This window comes from Eucyclogobius newberryi, unplaced genomic scaffold, assembly GCF_026437365.1.
Source record: "Eucyclogobius newberryi isolate DKJ021-1_F unplaced genomic scaffold, fEucNew1.0.hap1 SCAF_19, whole genome shotgun sequence".
NCBI classification, from domain to species: Eukaryota; Metazoa; Chordata; class Actinopteri; order Gobiiformes; family Gobiidae; genus Eucyclogobius; species Eucyclogobius newberryi.
In genome coordinates this window covers 5,452,909-5,466,471 of record NW_027315823.1, presented here as the reverse complement: position 1 = coordinate 5,466,471, position 13,563 = coordinate 5,452,909, and the positions used below count along the sequence as shown (strand labels likewise).

The 13,563-nt window shown below is 41.2% G+C and overlaps 1 protein-coding gene across 1 annotated transcript; it reads right to left on the bottom strand.

Annotated features, from left to right (window-relative positions):
* Positions 1–347: 347 nt before the first annotated feature.
* Positions 348–13,563, bottom strand: LOC140365215 (sorting nexin-5). Its single transcript, XM_072451503.1, has 14 exons — positions 13,491–13,563; positions 12,183–12,290; positions 11,768–11,875; positions 10,400–10,460; positions 9,810–9,934; positions 9,123–9,206; positions 8,253–8,327; positions 7,603–7,633; positions 6,019–6,100; positions 5,881–5,920; positions 3,919–4,005; positions 1,829–1,918; positions 1,147–1,212; positions 348–931 (listed from the first exon to the last, which is right to left on the bottom strand). Exons 1-14 carry the CDS (start codon positions 13,494–13,496, stop codon positions 794–796), a joined length of 1,101 nt encoding a protein of 366 aa, XP_072307604.1. The 5' UTR covers positions 13,497–13,563; the 3' UTR covers positions 348–793.

Below are 13,563 nucleotides of genomic sequence, written 5' to 3'. Positions count from 1 at the left end.
GACATGAACCTGCTGGACATGTTCAGTCTCCTGGACACTGGACACTGGACACGTGTGTGAGGCTTTAACACGTCACACATTTCATCACATAAACATAATACATTTTTAAAGGAGGATTTGGCCATTCAAAACATATTTTGTTTATTGCTATGGCAGAGTCTGGACCAAACTGGACTAAACTGGACTGTGCTGGACTAAACTGGACTGTGCTGGACAAAACTGGACAAAAGTGGACTAAACTGGACTGAGCTGGACTAAACTGAACTAAACTGGACTGAGCTGGACTAAACTGGACTGTGCTGGACTAAACTGGACTAAACTGGACTGTGCTGGTCTAAATCGGACTGTGCTGGACTAAACCGGACTGTGCTGGTCTAAACCGGACTGTGCTGGACTAAACTGGACTGTGCTGGACTAAACCGGACTGTGCTGGTCTAAACCGGACTGTGCTGGACTAAACTGGACTGTGCTGGACTAAACTGGACTGTGCTGGACTAAACCGGACTGTGCTGGTCTAAACCGGACTGTGCTGGACTAAACTGGACTGTGCTGGACTAAACCGGACTGTGCTGGTCTAAACCGGACTGTGCTGGACTAAACTGGATTGTGCTGGACTGAAGCGGGCTGTGCCGGACTAAAGCGGGCCGTGTCGGACTGAAGCGGGTCGTGCCGGACTGAAGCGGGCCGTGCCGGACTGAAGCGGGCCGTGCCGGACTAAAGCGGGCCGTGCCGGACTGAAGCGGGCCGTGCCGGACTAAAGCGGGCCGTGCCGGGCTAAAGGGGCCGTGCCGGGCTAGGCCAGCCCTCTGACCGTCTCCAGGTGCAGGGTCAGTTGCTCGGCGTTGTTTCTGGCGGTGACGAGCTGCTTCTCACACCACAAAACCAGAGCCTGACGCAGCAGCTGGACTCGAGCGCGTTTGAAGTCTTTGATCTGGACACAGGAAGTACTGAGCTGGAGTATTCATCAGAGTACACAGAGTATTCATCAGAGTACACAGAGTATTCATCAGAGTACACAGAGTATTCATCAGAGTACACGGAGTATTCATCAGAGTACACAGAGTAGTCATCAGAGTACACAGAGTAGTCATCAGAGTACACAGAGTAGTCATCAGAGTACACAGAGTATTCATGTATTTGGTTTACCTCATTCTTGGCCACAGCACTGATCTGATTGAACTCTGTCTCTGCAGTTTTCTTCACCTCCTCCATCTGCGCAAAGAGAAACCGCTATCATTGTTGCTATGGAGACGCCAAACGTGCCAAGTTACAAGTCAGGTCTGTGGAGAGAGAGCGCTCGCAGTAAGAATGGAACGTTTTCCAAGGCGTTTCTCTCGCAATAAAGAACCAGAAGCAACGGACAAACAAACAAACAAACAAACAAATAAACAGATGAGTGTAATGCCAGAGTGTGGGACATTCCAGGCAAAGCAACAACATCGCCAAGGAGACGAGAAAAGTGACACTGTGCACCTTTAAAGAGGCAAAAGCCAGTTGCAGAAAGTATCGCACACTCTGTTCACAGTTATTTGCCACGTTTGGAGCGACTTCTGTCGCTATGGCAACGGTCCAGAGTATGAACCATGGGACAAAAACATCACTTTGTGGACACGTTGAAGATATTTCTATTTGAAATATTTATAAATATACTGGAATCAGGTTGATAGCTTCATTTGGTGCAAATGTTTTGTCCAGAATGTCACAAAAATAAGATTGTAATTCAAAATATGATGTAGAAATTGTCAATAAATCAGTTTAAATGTATTCATGTTTGGCTGTATTCTGCCTTGTGCACGTCTGACCCCTGCTGGACGCTCAGTGCACTCACCACAGGCTTCTTCACAGGTTTGGCCCTCTCGGCGTTCCTCGTCGCTGCTTCTAGTTCCACCAGTTTACACGTTCTCCGGAAGAGCATTTCCTGTGTGAAAGGTTCAAGTTTATACACCAACAAAAATGATAATAATGATAATAATAATAAACATAGCCGCAAGCGGCAATGATCGGCCCTCGCCACGCCGCCGCCACACCGCAAGAGGAGGGGGCGCTAACGCGCCCCAATTGTCCTTTTATTACATCTACTGCTGAATCTGTGACGCTGTCACATCTTCTCCCCTTTGTTTTACCATCAAAAAGCTATTTTATTTTGAATTCTTGGCAAAATGTGCGGCTTTGCCGCACAGACACCGTGACTCTTTGAATGAAAATGTGGATAACTTTTGATGGTCCTGAAGATGAGTCTCACCAAATTTCAGGTTAATATGTCTAACGCCCTGGGAGGAGTTTGTGAAAGTCTAAAGTGTAAACATGTTCTGGCGATTTCCCCATTGGAATAACATGGGAGGTTTCGGTTATCGCTACGGCAACGCCATAACAATTGTGACATGAGTCTCATTGACTTTTTTGATGGGGATGCTAAAATTGAGTTGTGTGTCAAATGTCATATAATTTCGCAAAACTAGACATTTAACCTCCATATAAAATCTGTAGGGGGCGCTGTGGCGCCAAATTAATTTATTTCACTTCAAGTAGGTTTAGGGCAAAGAGTTTAACAACTGATTCTAATTTGACGCAATTCGGACTTTATCTGCGCAAACGGTGGAAATGTTAAATTTGGGAGATTTCTGAAATTCTAGCTAAAGTTTGCGGCTTCGCCGCTCAGAGACCGTGACAGGTATCAATGTAATTTGAATAACTTTTGATTTCCCACTCCTCAGTAGCATTTTCACCAAATTTCAGCTTTTTAGAGCCAACGCCCTGGGAGGAGTTCGTAAAAGTACGACGTTTGGAAAAACTCCCGAGTCCTGCTTAGCCATTTTTGAACCAATATGGCCGACATTTGGTTGGGCGGACGGCGTTGCCGTAATAATATTTTTTACTTCTCTTGTCACCATCTACCTCTGCGCCAAATTTCATGATTCTACGATCAGATTTTTTTTGGGTCATTTCCCATCTCTCAATGCATTTTTGGTACATTTGGGGGCGCTGACGCGCCAATTTTTTTATTTTAGAAAAGGGAAATAGCCAGAATGTAGAGAGGCACGATTTTTAGAGGTGTGCACATTTTTTTGACTTTTTGTCAATGTTCACTGGGTGAAAAATAGGGGGGTTGGTGTTTTTGGCCCTCTATACAGTAATAATGTTCAATTTTTGCATTACATGCTTATATGCACGGAACATGCAAGATATGGGGAACGTATTGGTGAGCTACTTAGCGCAAATGAGTGCTTTATATGGGGATGACGACCGATCCCAATGTAAAGTGCTCGTTTAGTGCGCACTTTTGCACGGGCTTCGCCCGTTTACAACAGTAATGTTCCATTTTCCTACTACTAATTAGTATGCACGGGGCGTGCATGAGTGGAGGAGTGCGTTAGTGAGTGTTTGGAAGTGGGCGAGCGCTTCGCGCTCGATTTCGTGCGCACTACGTGCGCACTTTCGCAGCCGTGCTTTGCACGGCCTTACGAGATTAATAGGCCTCTCGCCAGCTTGTGGCGCTCGGGCCTAATAATGACAATAATAATGATAATAATGGAATCCTGAATGTGGCCAGTGCAATTTGAGTAATTGTTTGCTTTACAGACATTTCTCCTCATGTTTGTTTGTTCCTTTGGGGGAAACTTTCATATCATCGTTTTGTCTATTTTAAACGTGTCGTCGTCTCATTTTAAACCACGTTTTAGATTTGGCGTCGCTCGGGAAGACAAACGTCCTCTTAAACGGTCCTAAAGTGTGAGGAGGACTGCTCTGGTACATGATCTTACAGGATCTCCCTTTAGGAGACAAAAGTGTCTCACTACAGAGGTGTCTTCAGACCTTCTACAGAGCGTGAAAACATATCTATCTTTGCCTTTGCCTGTATTAATGATCCAGCACATAATAATCATCATATTGTGAACAGTCCGAGCGTGTTTGCGGCACCTTCTCGGAGTCCTGGTAACGAGACTCCAGATCCAGCCCCAGACCCAGCGTGTTAAGGTCGTTCTCCACCACGCCCGACATGTGCTTCTGAAACCACCAATCACAACTTTGAACACACGTGTAACGACGTATCGTGCGTCTGAATTATATCCCAGTTGTTTTCTAAATGCGTTTCACTGCGTTTTGCTTTTGTAGAAATAGAAACAACTAACATCAATTCAACAAAATAAAGTCACTCTCATATATTTTTATTTGTCAAATAAAACTATATGTTGGCATAAGATTGGGTTTTGTCCCAGTGGTTGCTGGGTAATTTCCTAGTGAATGCCATCAATTACAAACAGGAAGTGGAATTATAAACCTAAATTATTTTGCTATTCTGTAATAATATATATTTTTTTTTAATTTTTCGCAAAATTATAAATACATTAATCTTAAAGGTCCCATAACATGCAAAATTGACTTTTCAGAGCTTTTAACCTTCTTACATTGCTATTTGTGCTTCATATATGTACCCAGAGTGTTTTTTTGATTGATTCCCGCAGTGTTTAGCTATAGTACAGACTATCTCCTTTCCTCGAATCTCCAAACTGACGGGCGGTGGGGGCAAGACCGCGTCATAACCACAGGCACGCGTCAACATCCCCCCTCACCCTCCCCTCCCGCCTGCCGCCTCTCCACCCCCCTCCCGCCTCCCGCCCCCTTCCCCCTGGCTCCGCGCTGCTGTCTCCCTACAAGCTCCGGAGTTTTTCTGCTTCGATTTACGACGAAACACGTTCCAAAGAGGCCCAAAATTCATTAATGATATCGCACTCTTTACTATTATCACAATGGTGAAGGTTTATGTGGCAGTTGATGCAGCAACCGGGAAAATAAACGGAGAGAAGTTCTATCCGATACGAAAAACCAGGAAATAAGAGCGCGATGGACATAAGACTTTTATATATATATATATATATATATATATATATAGATCTATAGATATATCTGTTCTGCGGACGCTGTAGAATAAACACCAGATTTATTTAGTCTCAAAGTAGTGTTGATCTGACGTTCTATCGTTTCTCACTTACGGAGCTAACAGCTGTGAGGCACACACTACGTCACGGGTGGGCGGGGCACACGCGCGCTCTGAGACTACGTCACGGGTTGGGCGGGGGAGCCAGATCGCTCTTCGCAAGGGTGGGGGCGAATATCAAACCAAGCCGTCTGCATTTCCGGGTTGGTGAGGGGGTCCAAGGTCTGGGTGATATTTCTTAACTATTATGTTAAGGGTGTTGCACAACCCTTATTATAATCAATTATACACTTAGGATAGACTACGAAACGTGAAGAAAGCATGTTATGGCACCTTTAACTGCATTTTAGGTCAATGAGTCGCCCGACCTGTAGGGGGCGCTTTAAGATAAACATTTTCCGATTTAAAAAAAAAAAAAAATCTAAAAATGTTATTACATTTTTTATGTTTGTATATTATCAATTACCATATATATTATTTTCAATGTGATTTGAATGTATATGTTTTATATTGTATATTAGTATTGTTCCTTGTCTCTTAGTAAATGTGTTCATTTAATAAACGATAAAGAATCACTTCCTGTTTGTAATCGATGACGTCACGGTAGAAAATTACCCAGCAAACACTGGGCCAAAACTCATCGAATGTCACCATTATTTTTATATGACAAATAAAAATATATGAGAGCGACTTTATTTTGTTGAATTAATGTTTAGAGGCAAAAAAGTTGTTTCTTTTACAATTTTTTAGATTTTTCAACGTTTTCTCCACAAATACCTGCTCAATTTAAGTCAAAATACGACCATCATAAAAACCTGTCAAACACTCTTTACACTTTAATGTAAAATGATAAACAAAAGAACAGTTTTGTACGAGCCACGTCACGTAATATACATGTAATATACACATAATATACACGTAATATACACATAATATACACTTACCCCCATCGAGTTGAACACTTCAGACAGAGTTTTACAAACCCTGAAACGCACAGTCACATGTTTCTTATGTTCTGTGTTTCTCACAATATTAATCATAATCATAATAATCCTAATAATAAATCTGGCCTCGTGTTTGACCTGGAGAACGCCTGTTTGTCTTCTCCAGACTCCACACACATCTGCAGCGCCGCCGAGAAGTGCTCGCACGCCACGGCGATCTCTGCACCACGAGAATGACAAACGAGATCATAAACGGACGAGATCATAAACAGACGAGATCATAAACGGACGAGATCACGAACAGACGAGATCGTAAACAGACGAGATTATAAACAGACGAGTTCATAAACAGACGAGATCGTAAACAGACGAGATCGTAAACAGACGAGATCGTAAACAGACGAGATCATGAACAGACGAGATCATAAACAGACGAGATCATAAACAGACGAGTTCACAAACAGACGAGATCGTAAACAGACGAGATCGTAAACAGACGAGATCGTAAACAGACGAGATCATAAACAGACAAGTTCACAAACAGACGAGTTCACGAACAGACAAGATCAGTAACAGACGAGATCGTAAACAGACGAGATTATAAACAGACGAGTTCATAAACAGACGAGATCGTAAACAGACGAGATCGTAAACAGACGAGATCGTAAACAGACGAGATCATGAACAGACGAGATCATAAACAGACGAGATCATAAACAGACGAGTTCACAAACAGACGAGATCGTAAACAGACGAGATCGTAAACAGACGAGATCGTAAACAGACGAGATCATAAACAGACAAGTTCACAAACAGACGAGTTCACGAACAGACAAGATCAGTAACAGACGAGATCGTAAACAGACGAGATTATAAACAGACAAGTTCATAAACAGACGAGATCGTAAACAGACGAGATCGTAAACAGACGAGATCGTAAACAGACGAGATCATGAACAGACGAGATCATAAACAGACGAGATCATAAACAGACGAGTTCACAAACAGACGAGATCGTAAACAGACGAGATCGTAAACAGACGAGATCGTAAACAGACGAGATCATAAACAGACATGTTCACAAACAGACGAGTTCACGAACAGACAAGATCAGTAACAGACGAGATCGTAAACAGACGAGATCATAAACAGACAAGTTCACAAACAGACGAGTTCACGAACAGACGAGTTCATAAACAGACGAGATCGTAAACAGACAAGATCACGAACAGACGAAATCACGAACAGACGAGATCATAAACAGACGAGTTCACGAACCGACGAGTTCACGAACAGACGAGATCACGAACAGACGAGATCATAAACAGACGAGATCATAAACAGACGAGTTCACGAACAGACGAGATCACGAACAGACGAGATTATAAACAGACGAGATCGTAAACAGACGAGATCTTAAACAGACGAGATCGTAAACAGACGAGATCATAAACAGACGAGTTCACGAACAGACGAGATCACGAACAGACGAGATTATAAACAGACGAGATCGTAAACAGACGAGATCTTAAACAGACGAGATAATAAACAGACAAGATCACAAACAGACGAGATCGTAAACAGACGAGATCACAAACAGACGAGATCACAGACGAGATCACAAACAGACGAGATCACAAACAGACGAGATCACAAACAGACAAGATCACAGACGAGATCACAAACAGACGAGATCACGAACAGACGAGTTCTGTCGCTCACTTTGTTCAGTTTGTGCCACGTCCAGAAACTTCTGCAAAAAAAGTGGTAAAAGTGAATAAAAGTGACGAAACAAAGAACGACATGAAACAGACCATAATAAGTGTGAAAAACAAAATGAGGTCGTCGAGAGTTATTTTAATAGTAAATGTTTCATGTAATAAAAAAATAAAATAAATTAAATAAATTAAAAAACAAAACAAAACATTGGAGTGAAGAAAGGGTTAGGATTTTCCACTCCAGCTTGTTTTGACGTTGCCATCGCTCTCAGATTTTGAACTATGTGTTTGGGCCTGAAAACCCCTGCCATGGACACAAGAACTGGATACTTTTGGAAAGTCTGTTAAAATGACATTAGTGTCTCACAATGCATTATCATCCTAATTCAGCTCGTTTTCATTAAACATATTAATTTATATCATTTCAAGTTAGAAACAAAAACAAGAACAAGATATTTCACACGTTTCAATGGCAATTTTATTCTAAGACAATAAAGAGAGATCAAATATACTCAAAACTAAATAAACACTACTTATTTCTTGCACTATTAACTAATACAATACAACAGTTTTTTTATTCTGTTGGATAAACACTCAGTAGTTGTATTTTGAAATGTGCAATACAAATAAAGATAATAATAAAAGAATATTTACCTCTGCTGCAAGTTTGGTGCAGTTGGTCAAAGAGTGGTTCAAGTCGCGCTCGTTTTGGAAGAAATCCTCCACATCCTGGAAACAAAACCCTCTTGAATATCACCACAAATACAGCGTTTATGGGCGAACGTCAGTCTGTTTTCATGTCATGTGATCAGCGTGAACCCTAAACGTTTGGAAAAGTTTCGAATCAGCTTCTACCGAGTCTAAATTAGAGCTGCGAGCGACATCGAGCCTCCCGGCTCTGGAGGCTTTGTGGCGCAGATGACCACACGCTGGACGCCGCTGCGCTTCACCGTCGCCGAGCAACACAACTCTCAGTGAAGTGTGACGCTTTTGACGTCCTCAAGCTGATATTCCCCAAAGTTAAAGCGCCCCCTACAGGCTGGACTGATCACTGAACTAGCACGCATTATATATGTATTTTTGATTTTTTTGCTAAAATTGTTATCCCAGAATAGCAATGTTTTTAGGTTTATGATGTCACTCCCTGTTTATAATTGATGACATCACAGTAGGAAATTACCCAGCAAACACTGAGCCAAAACTAAAAATATATGAGAGCGACTTTATTTGGTTGAATTCCTGTTTAGAGTCAAAAAAATGGTTTAAGTTGTGTAAATTCTGCATAAACTTTGTCTGGAATGAGTGTCCCTGCTGTGATGTCACTTCCTGTCATTTTCTCCACAAATACCTGCTCGATTGGTGTAAAACTATCATTTATATGTACAACAGGTATAAATACACCAAATAAAGTCAGAATTAGAACATCGTAAAACCCTTCCATGGGCCCTTTAATAAGTCAGGTGAAAGTGTGAAGAGTAAAAATATGTAAACTTCAGAGATTTTGAGATGTTGCCATGCGTTTACTTTGTGCCCTTCTTTCCTCTTCTCCTCCACGGCCTGACTCAGACGCCCGAAGATGTTCCTCTTGCTCTTCTGTCGCCCGGGAGCCTGAAATACACAGAGTAAACGAACGGAACGCCGGAACGTCCTCTTCGAAAGCGCAAAACGCAGAGCACAAAGCGGAACGCAAGCTCGTTCCACTTCCCACGCGTTCAAGTTCGTGTGGTCAGCGTGAGTTTGGGTCAGAGAAAGTCACAAATCAGGTCCATGAGCAGCAGGTGAACGTTCATTTTACATCCTCAGTCATTGTTCGTCGAGGATGCGTCGAGATGAGTTTATTCGACATAAACAGACAGATCAAAAAGCTCTTTACATTTAGTTTTGGAGTATTACTGTATTTTCCAGAGTATAAGTCGCACCAGTCAAAAAATGCAGAATAGCGAAGAAAAAAAACATATATAAGTCGCACTGGAGTATGAAATGAGGTTGCAAGTGTAAAAATAACAAATAATATCACATATAAGTCGCTCCGGAGAATAAGTATATAAGTATAAATATAAATATAAGTTGCTCCCCGGCCAAAACTATGAAAAAAGGTGAGGCTTATAGTTCGGAAAATACGGTATTTGAATTGATTCTTAATTGTTACTTATTTATTTATTGCTGAATCGTGCATGTCGGCAGCGTCAGATGAAGCCTGTGACCTCTGACCTCTGAGCTGGTGAGGAAATCCTCCACTGCCTTGTTTTTGTTCAGGACGCTGTGGGACGCCACCTGCTGGAGAAACCGCTCCAGCGCAGCGCCGTAAAGCGTCCAGTCTCCCAGAGCCAGAAGTCCTGCAACGTGCACAGTACTTGACATAATACTACCATTATTATTGAGGGTAGTAGAAGTAAAAGTACAAAGTCATGGGAGAACTATATATATCTTTCTTTAAATTTATTTTTTCATTGAAGCATATATAAATATTAGTATTCAGATTACTATTATGATTATAAAAAGCCATAGATTTTGTTTCTTTTTTCTTAATATTCATGATTATTAAGCAACATTTCTTTCAGATACTTTTTACTGTTTGATACTGAAGTATTCATAAAACGATGTGACGCTCTTATCTCGTTTGATAAGAATGAACTCTGTGTTTCTTTTCATCACGTTTTATCATAAGAACAAAGGGACATATTTGGTGACTATTAATTTAATGTATTTTTCTTTTTCAAGGGTCATTTGAAGGACAAAACAGATCAGAATAATATATCACTCAAGGATAAACGTTTTGTACTCCTGTAAAAGGATCTTACCGAGCTGTTTCACCACTTTGGCCGAAGCGTTGGCCTGAGCTTTGGCTGGAAGCGGCGGAAACTCGACGAAAGACAAAGAAATACATATTATTATCATTTTACTGTCATTCTTTTTTATTGCAGTTCATTTGTACGTGTAGAAAAACGTCTTTAAGTTAGAGATTTCTTACATTTTATACAACATTTTCCACTTTGGGTGAGTCTTTGCACGTGGTTTTAATGTAAACCTTGTTTTATTTTTAATTTAATTTAAAGGTTTGGACCGAGAAACAGAAATGTCAGCTGCATGTGATATAACTGTTACGTACTGTGATATTAGCGTTACGGCCATAGCTGAGTACTGTACACTTTTAAGACCAAATATTGCAGTTATTTTAAACCTTTGTTCATGCTTTAAATGGACCGTTTGTGATCAGGATAAATGCTTTGTAAATAAGTAAATAATATATAATCACACACTGAACGATGGGAAAATAACACACATCATAACGGACAGAGTGGGCGGGGCTAAAACATGTTCCTGACTCATGCTTCGCTTTAATGTGTAAAATAAAAACTATTCTGGACTGAAACCTTACAATTATCAATACACTGCAAATGCCATAAGTGTAGCCAAGATTTATTCACTTAAATCTAGGAAAAAAAACGGTTTTAAGACATTTTTACTAAATAAACGCGAAATAAGTGAGATTATTAAAGTGCCTATGACAGGTTTTTACGGTTTTCTAATTTTGACGTTATTCTGTGTGTTTATACCTGTCGTACCTATAAATTATAGTTTTACAACAATCGAGCAGGTATTTGTGGAGAAAACATTGAAAAATCTGTAGAAAAAGACAGGAAGTGACATCACACCAGGGACACTCATTCCAGTCAAAGTTTATGCAGAATTTACACAAAAGAAACAACTTTTTTGACTTTAAATATTATTTCAACAAACTAAAGTCACTCTCACAATTTTTAATTGTCAAATAAAAGAAATGGTGACATTAGAGTTTTGGCCCAGTGTTTGCTGGGTAATTTCCTAGTGTGATGTCATCAATTACAAACAGGAAGTGAAATGATAAACCTAAAAATTTAGCTATTTAGTGACAGTGATTTTTTTATTCATCTCAACTGTATTTTTAGTTCAATGAGTCTTCCGACCTGTAGGGGGCGCTTTAAACTGTATGTTTACTGCACTGGCACATAATTACTCTTATTTTAAGGATATTTTTGGCCTAAAACAAGTGTATTTTTCAACTTTTACAAAGGTGTAGTTTGTAGGCGTAATTACTCGTTATAATCGATATTGCAATATCGATCATTTTTCCGATACACAGTGCAGCGCTCTTTACCGGCACGCTCCGGGTTGTCGGTTCTACTCACTATGACTCCCAGAATCCCCGGCACGTCCTCCTGAGAGAACAGGTGCTGCTGGAGCCAGTCGAAGTCGTCGTAGGTGCGAGCCACGTGATACTCGCCGGTCCCCGAGAGCTGGAGACAAACATCCATCAGAAGGTCACCGCCGCGCGCACAAAGGTCTGCCAAACGTTTGACCCTTGAGTGAGCAGAATGCTTCGACCCGCTACCGCCGCACGCACAAAGGTCAGCCAAACGTTTGACCCCTGTTTGCGCAGAAGGCTTTGTCTGGCCACCACCGCGCGCACAAAGGTCAGGGGTTTTGGGATTTATTACCAAGCACATGCACGGGGCCCCACGAGATACTAGGGGGCCCCAAGATTATGTTTAGCCTCCTTCTCATGTCCGTAAATATCGATCTGAATCCCTCTTCCAAACGTACCTTCTGTGATATGATGATGAAGGTGAGGTTGTCTCCGTCCTTCACCACCTCGGTCACTTTGATAGCGTCGCCCTGGACACTGAGGACTGACCCCTCCTTCACTTCCTCCTGGAAAGAGAAGCGTTTCAGTGTAAATGATGGTGTCGTCCACGATGTTGTGCTTGTGTGAGGCAAGAGTTACAAGAATAAATCTCGTGTTTTTGGCTTCAAGTCTGAGTCATGTCCTGAGTCAGTGGCTCGCAAGTCAAGACCAAGTCAAGATCAGTCAAGACTAATCAAGACCAAGTCAAGACCAAGTCAAGATCAAGTCAAGACCAATCAAGACCAAGTCAAGACCAAGTCAAGACCAATCAGGACCAAGTCAAGACCAAGTCAAGATCAAGTCAAGACCAATCAAGACCAAGTCAAGACCAAGTCAAGGACAATCAGGACCAATCAAGACCAAGTCAAGATCAAGTCAAGATCAGTCAAGACCAAGTCAAGACCAATCAGGACCAAGTCAAGGACAATCAGGACCAATCAAGACCAAGTCAAGATCAAGTCAAGACCAAGTCAAGATCAGTCAAGACCAAGTCAAGGACAATCAGGACCAATCAAGATCAAGTCAAGACTAAGTCAAGATCAATCAAGACCAAGTCAAGACTAATCAAGACCAAGTCAAGGACAATCAGGACCAATCAAGACCAAGTCAAGATCAAGTCAAGACCAAGTCAAGACCCAGTCAAGACCAAGTCAAGTCCAAGTCAAGGATAATCAGGACCAATCAAGTCCAAGTCAAGACCAATCAAGACCAAGTCAAGTCTTTTTGCAAATGTACCAAATACAACCATTTATATTATATATATTAGTTTTTTTTTTCTTCAAAATATCAAAACATATTCAAAACAATGCAAAATCAATCTTTCTACTTAGATATATTTACTAGCAAGGACCACGTCGCAGTAAAAAATAAGTATTATTTATCATGATCATAGTAAAAGGTCTCAAGGCTGGAGTCCCGAGTCATGGTCCATTTGACCTGGTCCAGTCTCAGGTCAAACACACTTTTCTACAATCATTCATTTTACAAGCAAAAAGCTCATAAACAAGCACTGGGTCCGCAATAAAACAGAATTTACAAAAGTCACGAGTTTAGACACCGACTCAAGTCCAACAAAGTTATAGAAATGTTTCCTCTTTTCTTTTTTTTTTAACTTGGACTAAAATAAAGTGCAAAGATAACACCAACACATTCTCTGTCAGTGGCTTTTCACTCGAGTCACATGACCAGAAGCACTATGTTAAAAAGCCATTTTAGGACCGTCTTACCATCATTTTGCAGACTTGTTTTGTACGTGACTCTGGTTGGTGAAAGTTTCAGGTCCTGTTGAGTCCGTTCTCG